Here is an 18,969-nt window from a genome sequence, read left to right as displayed (position 1 = left end):
AAGTCTTCGATCTTTGTGAGCTGTGAAGGTACCCGGCTGAGCGAAGAAATAGATTTCTCACAGATGGCGTTACGGCAAATAAGGTATAAGGCATATAGTAAATATACCTTCTAGTCCATTGACTTACAATTATATGGACGTCGGGTCCGCGCTAAAAAGTGTTCGAACTTATAGGGCTTTAAAATCGTATACAGAGCGTCATTCACGCTTTAGTCTTCGTTTGTTCGACTGACAGCGAATCAAGCAAAATTAGACAGTACTGCGATGACTTTACAATTTAAATTCAACGTTTTAGCTTTTTCATATTCCTTTACATGTCACTACGTTTAAATAGGTTGACTTGGGACAATTTTTTCGTAGTTTTGGATTAGACCCGTCGTCCATTTATTTGTAAGTCAATGTTCTAGTCAGTAAATTTGTAAAATTATATTTTTATACAACTCGCGCTAAAATTGGGCCAGTTAACTCTTATGACGAACAAAATAAAGTTTTAATGCTCTTGGCTAATATTTGATTCTTTTTACAACTTTACAATGATATACGCAATGATAGTTCTTGGTGAGTCTACAGTAGTCAGAATCTCTTTTGCCCATAATTATTACTCAAGTTATAGAAAAAAAATGTTAGCCTTGTGATTAATTCTTTTTGGTTGCTTTTTTAATAATTGTTCTTGCGACCCTCATCAGATGGCGCTTACCATATTTTAAACCGAGAGTTTCCCACACAAAATCTCACGGAATGTTTTGGGGCTCCATATATTGGAACAATATCGAACTACGCAGTTGAAAGGCGTTAGCTATGAATTTGAAATATATTGTTAAAGTAAAGAACACATTGAGCTTGTCTCTTTGATCTTTGTAGCGTTCTATTACAAGCGACACATGAGTTGCATTTAAATCATAAGCATTGATGTGCAAGTTATTCTTTTTAAAAGTTTACTAGCTAGGAGAACCGTTATATTTGGCATAATTTAAAAGATATTTCAGTTTTGTACAATAACGGATAAATGCAGAAAAAAAATCTAAATTGTTAAATTGTATTTACAATATGGCCGATTTAAAGTTTTTTTACATTTTACTTGTCAAACAAAATCGTAAGGCTGAATGTCTTCAAGTTGCAAACGCTTTTTAATTTTGCTCGAAATACGAAGAAACTCTTACGCATGCATAATTACAAAACGTCCGATATTTTTGTGAAATTGTTACGAAACTTCTTGTTTCTTTGTTTTTCTTTGTAAACACATAAATTTTAATATTTGAAGTGATTTGTTATGTGTACTCCGTCCAATGTTTCTAGTGATGGCGAGTTACAAATAAAACTTAAATGATTAAGCTCGGATAATTTTCTTGTTACCAAGTGACGGGACGATTAAGTCGTGCGCCTGGTGGTAAGCGACACACCTGTTTATAGCAGTTGCAGTGCGACTCAGAGCTTTAACTCAAATATTTGAGGGGCATTGCCACTATGCCTGTCACCCTGAGAGATAAGTTGACTAGTCCCAGGCGACTGTAATTTCACCAGCAACCTTCAAACCGGAACACAGTAATTTTACGGCTCTACTAGTTCCGAGTCGCCTATGAACTATACGCAACCCCTTTTTTGAAAGAATTTCGTATAACGGTCGCGCTAGATCACACACAAGTACCTACTCCCAATCTCTCATATCCAGTTCATGCTTCAAGATACCACAAATGGTATTGCGAGGGTTGTGTACAATCTTCACGAGCATGCGTATAGGCTCTTTGTAAATCTCTTGGCATCTTGGGTACCTCCATTATCTTTCCGACTTTTTTGTCCCGTGTTTGGTCTTACTTTTTGTAATAATTAACAATTATAAAAAAAAATTTGAAAGAGTGTGGGCACACTCTTCTTGTCTTTTGCAACATATTTAATTGCGTAGGTACTCTCGCATACTCAAGTCACCCATTTGAGAATAAAATTCTATATTACTAACCCCATACGTCGCAAGTGACCAGAATCATTTGCAACTTGACCTCTTGACAAGCTTTTGAGCGATTTAGTACAAAGACAGTTTCCAAAACATTTGTTTAATTTGAAAATATCAGAAAGTTTTAAGCAAATACTTAAAAATGTTCAGACTTGTGTAGTTTTTTATTATTTATCAATATTTTTTTATTATTTTTCCGCACTACAATCTCCACTTCCTAGCACTATAAAATGACACTGAAGTTAGTTGAAGTAAACCTAGTCCGCACACGCTAAGTGAGGCAAATTGAAGCGCTCCCAATGGACCTACAGAAGCGGGCGTTAGTGCTCAAGATCAACTTGCACCGCGAACAGTTCCAGAATTTTAGCTAAAAATGGCGAAATGTGCGGGAAATGAGTGTAAAAATACGTAAGACAAGCATAATATAGATACCAACATCATATTCCACAAGGAAGTAACGCGTTTCACCTTGTATTTTTATGTAAATATTCACTAAAACCGAAAATTAACCTACTACTAAAACTAGCCTACATGAATTTGATTTTTGCCTCACTTGTGACAGTTCGTTTGACATGAAACTATCATTCTTTGCGTTATTATTCTAAGGTTCTAACATTATAATATGCTTACTTTAAGCGCAGCATAGTACGGAAAATCAATGTAAGGTTAAAGTAAGATTGTTTTAAGAGGTGAGGTAGGACCCCAGAACAGTGTAAATAAAGTACTCTGGCGTCAAGGTTATTGAAATCCCGTGACGTTTAAATTGACAACTGGATTGTAATAACCTTTTCAGGTCTAGTATTTTTTTAACAGACTTTAAAAAAGAGGAAGAGGTTCTCATTCGATTTTTTTGTGTACCATATGCGTTTAGTTCGACATTTTTGAACCGGTTTCTACATTCTTCCGGCTTCTAAGAGTGGGAAATTAAGGGTTGAATTTGGTTTATTTGATTTCACCCACTTTCCGGTAACCGGGTTTCAATAAAAGTTGTCAAATAGATACAATTCCACGAAGTTTTTGGTTAGGTTTTTTTTAAAAAACAGTTATAATTTTAATACTGAAATTTCCTTGTTTAGAAAAAGCTCAAATTCATAACGCAACCCTTTGCATTTTTGTACCTGTTCTTATAGGTACAAATAAATCTTAGCTTGTATTTATATTTGACGAACTCTGTGATTCGACGGTCAGCGTTGTGGCCGCTAGATGAAACTTGTACTACAGGGATTTCCTTTGTTTGAAAAAAAGTTTATTTACATATTAATTGACAACCACAGCTTTATGACTCGTTATTAATATTATAGAAATATATTTTATTTTGAATTTTTAAATACGAGAGGGGCCGCCGCGGTCAAAGACTTCAAATAAACAAGAGCTTCTTGTGAAAGCCCTTTGAGTAGCACTGCTACTGTTATGGACATGCGTGACGTTTAATACAAGGTGCACAATTTGTTTTTTCCGCCACTAAACATCATAAAAAAATCATTCGTGCTATTATTTTTACTTAACCTAATGTTCACTTCTATCAGGAAATTTTTAGCACTTCTTCCGATTTACATTGTTTTCTATTAAATAATTTTATTTATTGAGCTTTGGCTAATGAGCCATTAGCTTAAACAGGTAAAATAAGAAACTGAAAACGTAATAACACTTAAACTAAAAATTTAATTTGTGCAGTAACTGTACTACAAAAACTTGCCAGTTTTTTTTGCATAGTTTTCAATCATTTATTAATTTATTTTATGTTTGCCATTTTGCAGTAGCAGAAGCTAATACCATATCAAAAAATAAAATCAAAATCTAATGTATACTCAAGATTAGGCGTGCCAATGATGTATAAATTTATTTTTTATTCCGTCCTCTGAGTTTATAAATTTATCTAAAAGTTACAAGAAAAAATCACCAAGACTTGGCTGTATTGTTTTATACTTTTGCTTTTTGTTTCTCCCATGTATTTCATAGACAAAGGCTCTACCCAATTCTACCCTTAGACTTATAGGATGGAAAAAAAGATTCCATAGTCTAAGCCCTTAGAGGATGGAAATTCCGTAGTCTAAGGTTCTATCATACAGCCCCTTGATATTCCTTATTTATTTTTTATGCATTATGCCTCGTTTAGAGTTTCAACTCCGGGTAAAGTTTCGAAATTCTCTGACGTAAAGTTGACGTGGTCTAAAAAAAGCAATTGTTATTTTGATTTAATTTTGAACCAAAGACGAAACTGAACAATTTAATTATTAATTACATGCTTAGTGTTGCGCATAGGAAACATGGGCAAGCACTTCGGAAACCTGGCATTTCTTCGTGGAATTGTTTACTATAAGCTGTCGCCACATGAACAGAAGGCATTCGGATCAGCCGCCATCGAAGGACTTGCCAACTTTGTACCCAGGACTGCGGCAACGATCATGTACTGGTTACCACGTGAGTGAAGTTAGCTTTGCGAACAAAACCGCACGAAGCTCATTCACAATGTAACACGATTTTTGTTTCTGGGTTGTCAATCGTCATCATGATACCATGCATACGTTCAGAGAGCACACATACAACAACAAATTCAAACAGCTCTTCCGTTGCAACGTGCGGATTTGGGGGCGGGGGAGCTGGGTGCATCGGAGATAAGAAATATGTGATGGGTATTTGCAACCGACTTCAAAAAAGGAGAAGGTTCTCCATTCTGTATTTCTTTTTTTTGTGTACGTACGCGATATCTCGGAATTTGTGAACCGGTTTTGATGATTCTTTTTTTTGTTGGAAAGAGGGTAGCTCAGTATTACTCCCATTTAAATTCGAAGACAATATTCCACCTCCGAGGGTGGTAAACTAGGGGATGAATCCGCTTTCGTGCACTTTCCTTGGTTTTAAAGCCGGTTTTTTTATATAAAAAAATAATCACACTATACAAAATAAAGTAATGATTAAAAATAAGCACAACATGCAACAATTCAACAAGAAATTATTTGTATAAAACACAGTCATTTACAGTAATTGATACATTTAATAGCATAGGATATATTATATTATATAACCTGAGCCTATGTACATGTACAACACAATGGTAGTCGGAGATACCTATACTAATAATAGGAAATAAAACATTTTTTTTTAATCTTTAGATGAGATGTTTTGATTCTTTCAAATAAACCACCACTCGTGATCACGAAAAAACAAATTGCTTATAACAGATTTAGATCTAATAAAATTAGAACTCGATGTATTAAAAACATTACATTTATAAGAAAACGTTTGCAATTTAAAAGAAGACGAATCTTCGCCTTACTTTCTCAAACTCTTCTCTCTCTCTCTCTCTCTTCAATCTTCGTGTGCCATCTTCTAATGAAGGTCGGCGAACATAATGGCAATCTAAACTTTGGACACTGCAGCTCTGAATAATGATCGGGTACTCCTGTTGAACCACTGGCGCAAATTTCTGAGCCAGGATATTCTCCTTCTTTTTACACCTCTCTGTATATACAACATATACAACAGTTTTCCCTTCATATTCTCACACTGACTTTTACCCATTCTGAAAGTAAAGCATCTAAATTAAAACCCTAGATAAGAAATTTAAAATAAATAGAATGTTTTCCATGAATAATCACCCAGAGTTTGAGACATTAAGGCATCGAAATGGTAGTATCACAGCTACTCAAGTAAATAATAAGCTTTCGCAGCTTTTTGGTGGCGAGGTAACGATGCACCCTGTATATCCGTCTTTCTATTGTAGAAATTCGCGAGTTTCTCCGCAAAGCGATATACAAATAACAACTCAACTTGTCGACCTCGGTGGCCCAGTGGTTAACAATTCGATTACCGGTACAATCAATTTGAGAATTAACTAACTATAAGTCTGGATGTTCGGGGTGTTCTATCTAATTATAATACGGGGAATATTATACTTTAAACCAATGTAATTGGTGTTATAGTTCTCTGACACATTGTTATTATCAGCCGTTTGAACGCCATTCAGAATTCTGATATTATTATTGACATCAGATGGACCATTTATTATCATCATCTTAATCGAAACACATTGGTAGAAGACCCTTTATTTATCAGATAATTAAAACTAAAATAAAAAGAGTTTAGAGTAAGTAGTAAATCCGAAACAAAACGAAAAACAACTACCGAAAAAGTAGCATCTTGGCAACACTTAGGTGAGCGTGGGGGAATAGGAGCCTACTAAGGAAAATTGACAATAAAAGTCATAATTTATACAATTGAAATTTTTATTTGTTATGAACGTACGCTTCACATATCTGGGTACTAGATAATCACAGAAAAAATATGAAACTAAAATAAAATATTTGGTTAAAACAAAAAACTAAAACATGTCATTCGCTTCCATTACCCCACAGTTCGGGAAATGGAATCCGGTAAGAATCCCGTATGTCAAAAAGGGGGCCATTACATACAATCAGTCTGAAAAAAAATAAAATTAAAGTAATAAAATATATAAGTTAAAAAGTAATGAATTACACGAGAAAGTGTCAAAGGAATATCCAGTGAATATTGCAATGGGGTTAGGAGAGCCAAATAGCTCTCATTACCCGCGTAACATCGAATTGAAAAAGGTATGAAACAGTAAAAACATTTCTATTTTTATTGTCATTTCAAGCATAACTTCTGAAACTTGATAGATATGGTGACATAGCTAGTGTAAATACAATGTAGTATCTATGCATTTTAATGCTTACCTGGGATGATGACATTTAGCAAATGCTATAAGCGCGGAGCGAAAAACACGCAATCATCTCTTAATAAACGCGGGGTTCGGCGGGGGCGACCACGGGACTCGAACCTTGTAGAACGTTAACGAAGACATAGGAGTGCCGTTTGCACAAATACGAGCATCGGGAAAGTCCAGCTTAACACCGCCCCGCAGGCTCCCAATACCCCACGTTCCCCTAAACACAACTTATTTAGCACACAAGGCACTAGTACACTTCATTTCACTGGTCAACTTATTCTGCACATAAATATTTTGCACAAAATGTAGTAAATGATTTTAAAACATTTATATTATAATAATATTTCTTGTTAATAAGTGGAAAATTTTAGGCACGCCGGTGGAAATCGTGTTACACGGACACTTCGCAACTGGTTCAGAGTTAAATATGATATTTAAAAGTTTTGTACCAAATTGCAATCCTGCTAAGTTGTAAAGTAACAAGAAAGACTTACTGCTCATAATTTGCTAATAACTTTCTTATTTAATATAATTATTTACTTAATACAAAAAGCGACAGGGATGTGGGTGGATAGATAAGTCATCCTAGGAGAGTTACGACGCCTTTAAATATAATAAGAGTTATTTGTATAATGCTAACCATTGACTTACAAATAAATTAGCGACAGACGCAGTATTGTCAGTGGCGTTGTACAGGTCAGGGTTCCTGCAAATATCAGCGGTCGCATCCGTGGATAATCTGCATAAATTAAACTATCCATATCCTCAGCTGTTGTTTTTAAAACCCAAAAACAAGAACAGTTAAACAACTTAAAACAAATGTGGGCAACGACGGTCTTATCGCTGCGAGCGATTTCTTCCAGACAACCTTTGAGGTAGAGGAAAGCTAATCGGAGCGGGCGACGTAGTGTGCCAATTTACAAATAAAAATGTAAAAAAACTTTACTACATAAGTAAGTTAGGCAGATTGATTCTTTGGTGTCACACGTCGCAAAATTATTGAAAAATTTTTGTATTAAAATTAGTAAGAAACTTTCACATGCAGATACATTTAGTAAGGATTTACATTTTTCATAAATTAAATCAGCTTAAAAACTGCATCAACAACAACCCTGGGGTAGGGACACGCAGGACGCTACAAAAGAAATGCTTTATCTGGGGAGAAACACCACATATACATGCGCGCCCCAAGCTATAACCCCACTTTGGCCGGCTTCCACCAGCCGGGTCCGTAAACTGTTCAAAGATTTCCAAGTTTCCCAAGGTAGATCATGCCCAGGAGAGAGGTGCTCCTAAGGCGGAACGAGTGATGCCGTGAGGTATCTGTCCTTCCAAAGAACTCGGTCAGTTTCCCCGTCCCGAATGAATGGCGACTCTAGTCTCTGGAACAACAAAGCCATTAAAGCCCTTTGATAAATGTATATCGTATACAGTTTTCTTGTGTTTTTTTTTGTATCGTGAAAATTTATAGGAAGCGTGTTTCTACACCGTATACTAATCAGTATACTATATCCATTGACTTACGATTATATGGACGTCGGGTCCGCGCTAAAAAGTATCCGAACATATAGGGCGTTAAAATCGTATACAGAGCGTCATTCACGCTCTAGTCTGCGTTTGTTCGACTGACAGCGAAGCAAGCGAAATTAGACACTACTGCGATGACATTACAATTTAAATTCAACGTTTTAGCTTTTTCATATTCCTCTACATGTCACTACGTTTAAATAGGTTGACTTGGGACATTTTTTTCGTAGTATTTGTATTAGACCCGTCGTCCATTTATTTGTAAGTCAACGACTATATCCTTAATTTATTATATGTGTTTTCCAAATTGATTGATTCAAGGCTGGAGGTTGTATCTTAACAATAACTTTTGTTCTATGACTATAGGCACTTAAATAGATCGCTATAAATGCTGATAACTCTGTGCAAAGCCCAGAAGCGGGGGTGGGGCTCGTCGGGGAGAACGCTTGCACATTTGAACTTGCCGTTTTACTACCAAATACAGAAAGAGTCAGATATAGTGCATGTTTCGTAAAAAGTCTGATGTTAGTAATATAGTCCTGGGAGATAGTATTTAAAAAAAAACCTGTGTGTTGTGAACTTTTAACGATTAAGTTGCCAACTAGTTTTCCTACTGGGCCACCACCGCAGTGCATTAGTCTATGTTGTTATGCAAAAGGCTAAATAACAGAATCGAATTACTGCACATAGTTTATTGCACGCAATTGCTTACACGATAAACGCAAATACAATACATATTAAGAAAAGAAACTATGTGACACTTGGGCGTGTTGTTGTTTTATAAGGGTCCGTGCAAAATGAGATTTCACAATGTTTTGGTGGATTTCAGCGTTTGTTCTTGGCGCGGTTACGTATTTCTACATAGAGGAAATGTATAGGCTCAGTAAACGAAAGAATCCACTGGACTACCAATTCGAAGTAGACCCCAATCCCCCTATAGTCTGCAGAAGGGCGGTGGAAAGAGGTGGCGGGGGCCGAGGGTCACCTGATCCAGCAGTGGATCCAAATACCGCATGCGATCCGGACCCGGCGTCAACTTCCGATCCGACGAAAAAAAAATCCAAATAAAAAACAGAACGCGATGTACCCAAAATACAAGAAAGAAGTTTTGTTTAACATACACGTTTGTGGTGGCGTGTTTTCGACTTGATGAAAATTGTTTAAATAATACATTGTCAATAAATGTTTTTTTTTCTACGTCGAATTATTTTATTATAAATAAATATTACTATTCTGCCAGCATGGACGTAAAACTGTAATAAATGTATGAAAGGCGTGAAATTAAAATATACTTTACATTTCTCCAGCTGAATATGTGCAATGTAACGTTTCGCGCCGGAGTGCATTTGACTAGAGTGCTACGATATCTGCAGGAAAATAATGGCCGCCACCTCTACACGTTTGTCTCTCTCTTTGCTGACAATTAGCACCCACTTTCTCGAGGAAACAATACAAAATACAATTTCAATTCAATTATTTTCCTCATTCATGATAAGTTTCGTTAAATGTTTTCGAAGTGGGGTTACGAAAGTTTTTTGTTGAAATTTAAATAGTTTGTAACATACCCGGCCATTGTTAGCCGCGTGTTGTATAATTTAGTATTTTGCGACCAAAACTAGGTCTTTCTTGTAACAAAAGGATATTGTTTCGGTACAATTAGCAATGCAATCAACATAGATAAGTGAATGTTTGCATTATTCAAGTACACTTTGAAAAATGTAACGATTATTTAGCGCACTTGACGAGTGCAGCGAACTGTATTAATGCCGTTAGTTTTACTTTTAACTTGGTCACGTAGTTTACGTATTTTAATGCCCCGCACACATAAGCAATATGCGTATATAATATAAACAATAAATTACATAGAAATATTAATTTACTTTAATGTCTTTTCATTTGTTTTAATTAAATATTTACTTGTTGCACTTCATAAACATGTGAATAAAATTACTACATTAAATTGTTCCAGACTTTTGCTAATTAGATATACTAACCTAACTTGCCTGTAGCAGGTGCTTGGGCAGAAAAAGCTTTTAATTCTTCCATGCACGGGTTCTTAAGTAGGTGATATGATAAAGAAGAACTGATTGCCGCTGAATAAAAATCAAATTCATGTTGTCGTTTGAGCTATTATTTAGTAGTACTAGAGCTCCTTGTGATAGTTCTGCCTCCTTGTCTATACGGTAGGCCTATGACTTGTTAAAATATTGCCTGCCGTCCAAAGAGTGTCACGGCGAAAATAAGTCTTCACTAGAGTCGTAGATATATCTACAACTCAGTACTGCAATGAATATCCTTAGCACTAAAAACGTAGCCAGTCAATAAAAAGTAAATAAAAGAATTTAATTCTTTTGTTCAAATGTTATATAAAGAATAAGTATGTAAAATAAATAAAGAACACTGGTCTAGGAACTTTATCTTTTATTCTAGTTGTCTTTTCGACTTCAAAGTGTAGTCCTTACATGTGTATATTATTTTGGCAATTTGAACAACTCGTAGAACCATAGACCGAAATTGGAAAATTGCGGAACGACAAAAAAGACTCGGCTGCAAAGGATTATGCATTACATTGCCTTCGCGGAAATTCCGCGCGTAATGATTAATAACACACTAAAATTACATCAACACGCACACATCAGAGCATAAAAATATTCAAGAACAAACACGTAAGGCAATAATTAAACCAGCCCCACATCCCTGGATTGTTAATCAAGATGCCATTGTAAACATTTTTGCTTGGATGTCTATAAATATTGAGGCACTACCCTGCTAAAGGGACACACAGAAAACGCAGTAGAGCTCCTTGTGAGTTCGTCCAGGTAAATACTGCCACCTTACCTATTTCTGCGCTCAAAGCTGTAATGTGAGCATTTTGAAGGGTGCTGGTGAAATTGCAGCCACACGGGACTTTTTAACTAATGTCTCAGGGTGATGAGAGCACGATCTGAGGTAATGCACCTCAGATCTTTGCGATTTAAAGCTCTGAGTGGCACTGCAACTGTTATGAATACGCGTGTCGCTTATCACCAGGCGCACGGCTTGTTCGTCCCGTCATAAATAAAACATGCGTTTAAAATAACCTCGAGCGGTAGCAGGTAAAATGATCTGTTTACTAATCGAGATTCTAATAATGTTAAGACGAATGAATAAAAGTATAAATGTAATGTCTAAATCAATTTTACCACATTATTTGCATTACTACAACACTTGCAAGTACAATAGTAACAAAAAAATAACCTACCCATTATAAACATTGAAACTAATATTGGAAACATTTGATTGGCTACAACTTTGAATTCTTGATAACCAATGAAATAAAATATAAATATATATTGTTTTTGAACACTTTAAACGATAAGTTGTATTTAAATTCTCCAAGTGCTTTTGAAAAATGTTTATAAATGTCAGGAAGATAATCTGAACTTGTGGAAGCGTTAATAGGGGTTTGAGACTATTCGATAATGGCCATTTACTAGAGCCCCAAGCCTGTTAATTTAAAATCATCTTGGCTGCATGTCGATAGAATGTCAGTGGCAAGATTTTGTACGCTTGGTGTTCTGCTAAAAATTAAGAGTACATAGTGTCTTGCCAGTGGCTAGCCATCGAGCTACTTTTGCCATTCTTTGATATTCAGCTCCATGTCCATGGCACGTCGATGACGTAGTCATCTTGAATGAAACAAACATTAAGACATGTTTAGTAATTTCTATTTTAATTTTAGTAAGACAACATCGACCGTTAGGGATTGATTGAATGAATGCCATCGTTGCCACTCCACTGACACTGTATTGAAAATTTGTAGAATAGAGGCCCTGAAATACGTACTAATTGTTTTCATGTAAAGCCGTCTCTTAGCTATGTGGAAGGAGGAGAAGAGTTGTTTGGAAAAGATTTGATTAATGCAATTTGTTTTTCCTTTGGTGACTGTTCACAACATAACAATGAGTGCTATTCAATTATTCGAGACACCCGGATTATAGACGATGACGGCGATGACAAACTGTTCTGTGTACCGTTTAGGCTCTCGGGTTTCTCTCAGAGAAAAGTTTTAAGGAGATTGATATCATAACTGTGGCATCACAGTACATTTACTCAAATATTTTATATGCCCGTAAAACTATACATAATTTCAATAAGAAAGAATATATCCATAACATTAACCTTAGAGCTAAGTCCAAACGCATGGTACCACGATTTCGTTTATGTTTTTACAATAAGATTCCGGAGCATATAATAAGATTATCATTTTCTAAGTTTAAAAACTACGTTAAAAATATTTTGATTGAAAAGACCACATTTTAGATAAAGATATATGAAACGACGACATGGCTCAAGAATCCACACAAATTTGAGTCAAAGTGTATTGTATCCATAGCATTTCATTTTTTTTTTTTTTGAAAAGAGCAATCCCTAGAGTTTTTTGCTCGTTCTTCTCAGGGAGGTCAGCGTAGTGAACGAGCAGTAGCTTAAATGTGACGTTTTCAAGTGTAAATTTATTTTACCTATGGAATAAATAATCTTTGACTTTGAAGATGGATTGCACAAGAGATTGGACAAGAAAACGTAGGCTCGAAATTCACGATTACTTTCAAAAGACAACGCCGGAGTCTGATCCACAATAAAGGGTATAACAAATATTACGTGTCCATTTAGTTACAACAAACACGGGATGCAAAGAAACAGGAAGCGAGGGTACTTTAATATCCTTGACGAGCTCCGTTATCGAGTGATCTACCTGCACATCGCTTTTCATGGTCTCGGGTTCAATGTAGAAAAGCCAACTTTTTGGGTCTGGGTGTTTGTGGTACTTTCGTTGTTTCCAATTTCCATAACACAAGTACTTTAGTTATTTGGGACCAGAACAACGTATGTGATTTTGTCCGGTATATACGACGTACTTATTCCTTTCTTGTACGTTTGGGGCACGCTGGGCAATAATCGGCGAGAACAGTCGGTGTCCCAAGATATCTGACCCCTAACAGACCTTTTGATTGAACAGATCTTACACGTCCAACAAAAATGTGTTAAAGATATTGTAACTTTACACTCTGAATGCGTGTAATCTCTTCTTTTGTAGGATATTTAGGTATATATTCAACTAGTAGGTATAATTCAGATAACACAAATAAAATACAAAAAAAGTATTTATCCGGTCGAGTGTCTTTTTGTTCTAAACATTGGTAAGGTAGTGGAACAAATCATGGACGGTTTAAGGATTTATTTTTTGGTTTACTCTGTGGAACTCGAGGAGAGGTTTAATTGATTAAAAAGTCTTCAAATAATGATTAAAAGTGCTGTGATCAGTCAATTGAGCGAAGAAAACATTGTTATTCGAGAAAAAGTAGATCCTGTTTAAGAATCCCATGTGGACAGCCCAATTTCCAATTATGGACACCCCGTCATGGACGGTTTCCAATCACGAACACCTAAACATGAACGATAAACTATTTAGCAAAATTAACAAAGTCAGTGTTAAAAAAAGAGATCTTGCATGGTACTTGTACTCATTTCTAAACGAATGGTGTGACGTTTCATACGACCCATTTGGGTAACAACGGGTGGTCATTCGCTTCAGTGCCATGTCTATGGACGACAAGGGACGGACACTGTTGTCCATTACTGTGTAGACTTAAAATAATGTAACAAGTTATAAACTAAATTAAAAGTCTGGCTTTATAAAGACTGTAAACACAAGTAAAGCTTTTTAATGGTATAATCCGATTATGAACAAAAGTATCCATGATTGAGTAAACGGCTAAATGAGGTCCAGTAATAAACACTTCAAATTCTTTTACGGTTATGTTTTCTTTATATGCTTAAAACAACACCAGAACACAAAATAACACACACTCTTAAATACCACATTCAACGATGATTATAAAAATTATGCTCTAAGATAAAAGCGTACATTGTAAGAATTCCATCGTCTTATTTCGAGTCGCGATAATGGCGAATTAAGATGGCCGCCAGCTGTCAAAATTGAACTGACGTCTTCCATTTTCAAAATGAAAAAAAAAAAATTCGTTTCTTTATTGTTGGCTTATGTTCATAATTGGTGCACTGTCCATCATCTTAAGCCTTCCCATATTCAAGATTTATATCCACAACAGATGCCCAAATCCTAGTGGAAATTACTAAAACCACATTAACCAGGTAACAGGGTAAACGTGGCCAGGTACACGTGCCTTGTATAATTTTAATTAACTTTCGTAGGTAATTAAAAAAGTTCCGTTAAAAATATAGTATTCATTTATGCCAAACGATAAGAAGGTATTTATTATTGGCGGTCCACGATTAATTGTGGCAGTGGAAGAAACCTCGGTGCGGTTGTTGCAATATTTAGTGCAGCCATTGGAGTGATCTTGCCATCTGAAAGCATTTATTACTACTATTTGGTGTGTGTGGTGTTCTTCAATCAAGCACCAAATTTAAAATTTACCTATGAACGCGGTAAGAGGCGAACATTGACTTACAAATAAATGAACGACGGGTCTAATACAAAATCCACGAAAAAAATGTCCCAAGTCAACCTATTTAAACGTAGTGACATGTAAAGGAATATGACAAAGCTAAAACGTTGAATTTAAATTGTAATGTCATCGCAGTACTGTCTAATTTTGCTTGCTTCGCTGTCAGTCGAACAAACGAAGACTAAAGCGTGAATGACGCTCTGTATACGATTTTAACGCCCTATAAGTTCGGACACTTTTTAGCGCGGAACCGACGTCCATATAATTGTAAATCAATGAATGCATTGCACTATTTTAAATTCGGCGTCACGGCTATAAAAGATTACGTCATAGGATTATTCACTAAGTGCAAAAATAAAGGTAATATAAACCACCAGTGATTCATACCATTGCAATCATAATTATCGTTATCTTTACGACCAATGAACAACGATTGTTTTAATGATTGCTTGCCCTTAATAATAATACTCAAAATCTTTTGATAAAACTTAATAAAGGCATCTATGATTCATATTCTTTTAAATAGTGCGCTATTAAGAGTTCCGCTGCTGCTGGGACACTGGCTTTATTTCAGAGTTTATTTCTTTACAAGCGAAATTAAAACCATTTGAAAAATGTATGTCGTATACTTACGTGTTCTATTTAGTGCAGTTGATAATAAAAATAATCACTGGTATATGTGAAGTACCTTTTGAATACAGGTTTTCCTGTAAAATTTCGAGGAAGTTTTTGATTTTTTGTGCATTTACACCGAATGCTAATTAATTTTACTATATATTACTTCCAAAGTGATTAAGTCAACACTTTCGCTGTTATCCAAAGCCGTTTGAGGTTGATTCGCCTCCATTGACTTACAATTATATGGACGTCGGGAAAGTGTCCGAACTTATAGGGCGTTAAAATCGTATACAGAGCGTCATTCACGCTTTAGTCTTCGTTTGTTCGACTGACAGCGGAGCAAGCAAAATTAGACAGTACTGCGATGACATTACAATTTAAATTTCGAATAGGTTGACTTGGGACATTTTTTTCGTGGTTTTTGTATTAGACCCGTCGTCCATTTATTTGTAAGTCAATGCATGCATTGTTTATAACAAACATGTAAATTCACACTCCTTTGAAACTCATTGCGCCTATTCGAGCTAAATTCGTGTGATCATAATGACTTCCATCTCACCTGGCACATCTAAAAAATGCGCATTTATCTCTCGCCCTGAAAATGCCCAAGTTATACCGTTCAGGGAACAAGTCTGCTGACAGAGAATTTCTCCTCATAGCCGTTGACCATTATAAATGTGGAATGAAACACTTCCTGTGAATCCTTGGAAAATGGGTGGAACCTCAGCCTGCGTATGGTCACTCGATGATGGAAAGGTGCAGGCGAAATTATCGTGTGTGTATTAATATCGCGATGTATTGTAATATATCGTATATATTTTTAATGAGCGATTTTATGCACCAACTTGCCAGTTGTACATGTATAAACAGTTTCAAGATTGTCAATTTCGGTACATAGTATATTTTTGATGACATGAACGATAGCGGAGCAAGAAAGAGTTCTAAATACGTAATTAGTTTATTTTATTATAAATCTAGACAAGTAGATACGAACTATAACAAACATTCAATGGTAGAAACTGTAGCAACCATTGGTCTACCAACAAATGGACGACGATATGTCTAATATAAAAACCAAGCAAAAATGTTCTGACTTATATAACCTATATAAACATAGTGACATCCTAAAGAATTGTAAAGAAAGTAAAACATTTGATTTTAATTGTAACGTCGCAGTACTGCTTAATTTTGCAACAATATATAGGCCCAAAAATCCACCATAGCTTCTATTGGTAACTTAACAAAATGCACCATATTTAGCTTTTAGTGAAAACTACACAGAATAATGGAGTAGCCTTTACTATCATAATTAATTCATTTTACTAGAGTAATTTTTACAAGTTTTTGTTAGAAATAATATTATTTGATTCTCAAATTAGCACTTTTTTAAATAAACGATATTTTTTTTATATTTGATGTGTATTAATTATAACGTCTATATTAGTTGATCTACGGGTAAATTATAAATTAACTGCTTTCAAGGTAACACTGTCATTATGTTTAAGCATACTAAATTAATATTTGGTATTCGAAAATAATATTCGATGCTCTTTTTTTGTTATTGATCTTTTCTTTTAACTGTTGATGACATTTATAACCAGTATGTTATTATTATATTTGTATTTATGTCAGTATATTAGTGTATTATTATTTTTGATATTGATCTCCTAATAAATCTTGGTTGCTTGGTTGGACCCTCCATTCCGAGAGGTTAGGTTAGTATACGAAAAAGCAGGCCAGAAGCCAATTTGCTTGCATCTCCGAACATGTTTTCAGTTCAAATTATAACATAATTAATATACACAAAAACTCAAGGTTTCCTTAGATTTAAAAATAAGTATCTAAATGTTATTTTCAACGCTCATGTGTCCTAGTTTTGAGGCTTAACATTAAACTATAAAAGCATTGATTATATGGACGTCGGGTTCGCGCTAAAAAGTGTCCGAACTTATAGGGCGTTAAAATCGTATACAGAGCGTCATTCACGCTTTAGTCTTCGTTTGTTCGACTGACAGCGAAGCAAGCAAAATTAGACAGTACTGCGATGACATTACAATTTAAATTCAACGTTTTAGCTTTTTCATATTCCTTGACATGTCACTACGTTTAAATAGGTTGACTTGGGACATTTTTTTCGTGGTTTTTGTATTAGACCCGTCGTCCATTTATTTGTAAGTCAATGTATAAAAGTTAATTTATACAAAATCAAACATTGTTTGCGTAGCTCAAAACTGTCTCAGGGTAGTAGGATCAATCATTAAAAAGGATGTCCATTTAGATTTTTTCGCTAACTGCTTTTGCAAATTTAAATTGGTCATTTAAATATACTTATTATACGCCATGATTGACAAGCGCGATATCGGTAGACCAAACGAAAACTCACGAGCAATTGATGCTCTATTTGCGATAGGACCTGTAGGACCCGACGTTCATTTGTAGGTAGGTCAGTGGTAGACACTTGTAATTTAGGGAATGTCGTATCGATGACAGAACTTTTGAGTTTTTAGTTTATCCATGGCAAAGCAGTGGTGGATCAAAAAGAGCAATAAATTGGATCGGGAAAAGGGATTGTTAGACTTGGCGCGGCACTGCTGCGCGCCCAGATTTTAATTAAAGAATTATTAAATATCGCAGCGTAAGTTTTTTATAATCTCCAATTAATATTTATTTACGCGTGAAATTAAAAAATATATCGGTGTATTAAAATTCACGGAGTTTGAAAAACTTAATTTAATATTGTAGATTAATATTTGCTAAGACTTAACGATTTGTATCCAGTTTTACTATCGAATTTATTACATATGTTTCTATTCACTCATTGGAAATGTTACCGTTCATGTTAATTTGAAATTATAAAGGTATTGAAAAAAAAATTTCTAAAGAAAATATTGGTATGCTTAATACTTAAAGTAATCGTAAAATGTGTATAAAATCAATGACGCAAGTTTGTGATGTTAGCAGATATCGGTATAGACGGAGTATTTACCTAAAGTTTATGCAACGCACATAGAGCGCGTAACACCTCCCACTGAAATAACGTAATGATTAACAATAAAAAGTAAAATATTTTCGCTTACAATTACGAAACTGTGTAAGTAATAATAATAATAACAAACACACTCATAGATCCCGCAGTAGGGAAACCCTGCATCGCGGGTATCGTGGACACACAAATAGACAACCACAAATTGCACCCAAACTCACGAGTGAAATAAATGTAGGCCATACGGGACCTCTGGGTGGCAGCCAGCATGGTAACCATTCAGTCTTGGAGGCAGTTAAATACAATACACCACCGTAACCGAATTGCTGGTTACATATAAAAATATAGAAAAAAATGTAATACAATAATTCCGCAATTTCATAGGGAGGTATTAGCCACTCTATGAATGTTTTTTAAACGCTCATTTGTCGCAATGTCTACAGACTATAGGACTCTATGTTTCTGATATGGCTCTTCTGCGCTCTGGTTTTACAAACCTTAACCCTTATGGTAATATTGATTGCTATGAATATTATCATAGGAAATTAAACTATATTTCCAGATTTAAATCGCGTATTGTTTTTTCAAACAAACGTCGTCACGGTTGACTGAGGTGGTACAGTCTTCAACCAGTTATGTCTAATATTGATGCAAACCACCCAATTTTTTCACTATAGTTACAATAGTTATTAATTAAATACCTTATTTTTAATTTTACAAAGAAAACATTCCAATT

At 35.2% G+C, this 18,969-nt stretch overlaps 2 protein-coding genes across 6 annotated transcripts in view; both read left to right on the top strand.

Annotated features, from left to right (window-relative positions):
- LOC113239226 (protein bric-a-brac 1-like) overlaps positions 1-18,969 on the top strand; it is a 342,214-nt gene that overhangs the window by 15,251 nt on the left and 307,994 nt on the right. The gene's annotated exons all lie outside the window — the stretch shown is intronic.
- LOC113239227 (cytochrome b-c1 complex subunit 8-like) lies at positions 4,021-9,240 on the top strand. Its single transcript, XM_026476137.1, has 2 exons — positions 4,021-4,369; positions 8,992-9,240. Exons 1-2 carry the CDS (start codon positions 4,216-4,218, stop codon positions 9,228-9,230), a joined length of 393 nt encoding a protein of 130 aa, XP_026331922.1. The 5' UTR covers positions 4,021-4,215; the 3' UTR covers positions 9,231-9,240.

The sequence above is a fragment of the Hyposmocoma kahamanoa genome, unplaced genomic scaffold, assembly GCF_003589595.1.
Source record: "Hyposmocoma kahamanoa isolate Upper Pololo Valley unplaced genomic scaffold, ASM358959v1 99702, whole genome shotgun sequence".
Lineage (NCBI taxonomy): Eukaryota > Metazoa > Arthropoda > Insecta > Lepidoptera > Cosmopterigidae > Hyposmocoma > Hyposmocoma kahamanoa.
Note: the sequence above shows the minus strand (reverse complement) of the source record. Positions and strands in the feature narration are given on the sequence as shown.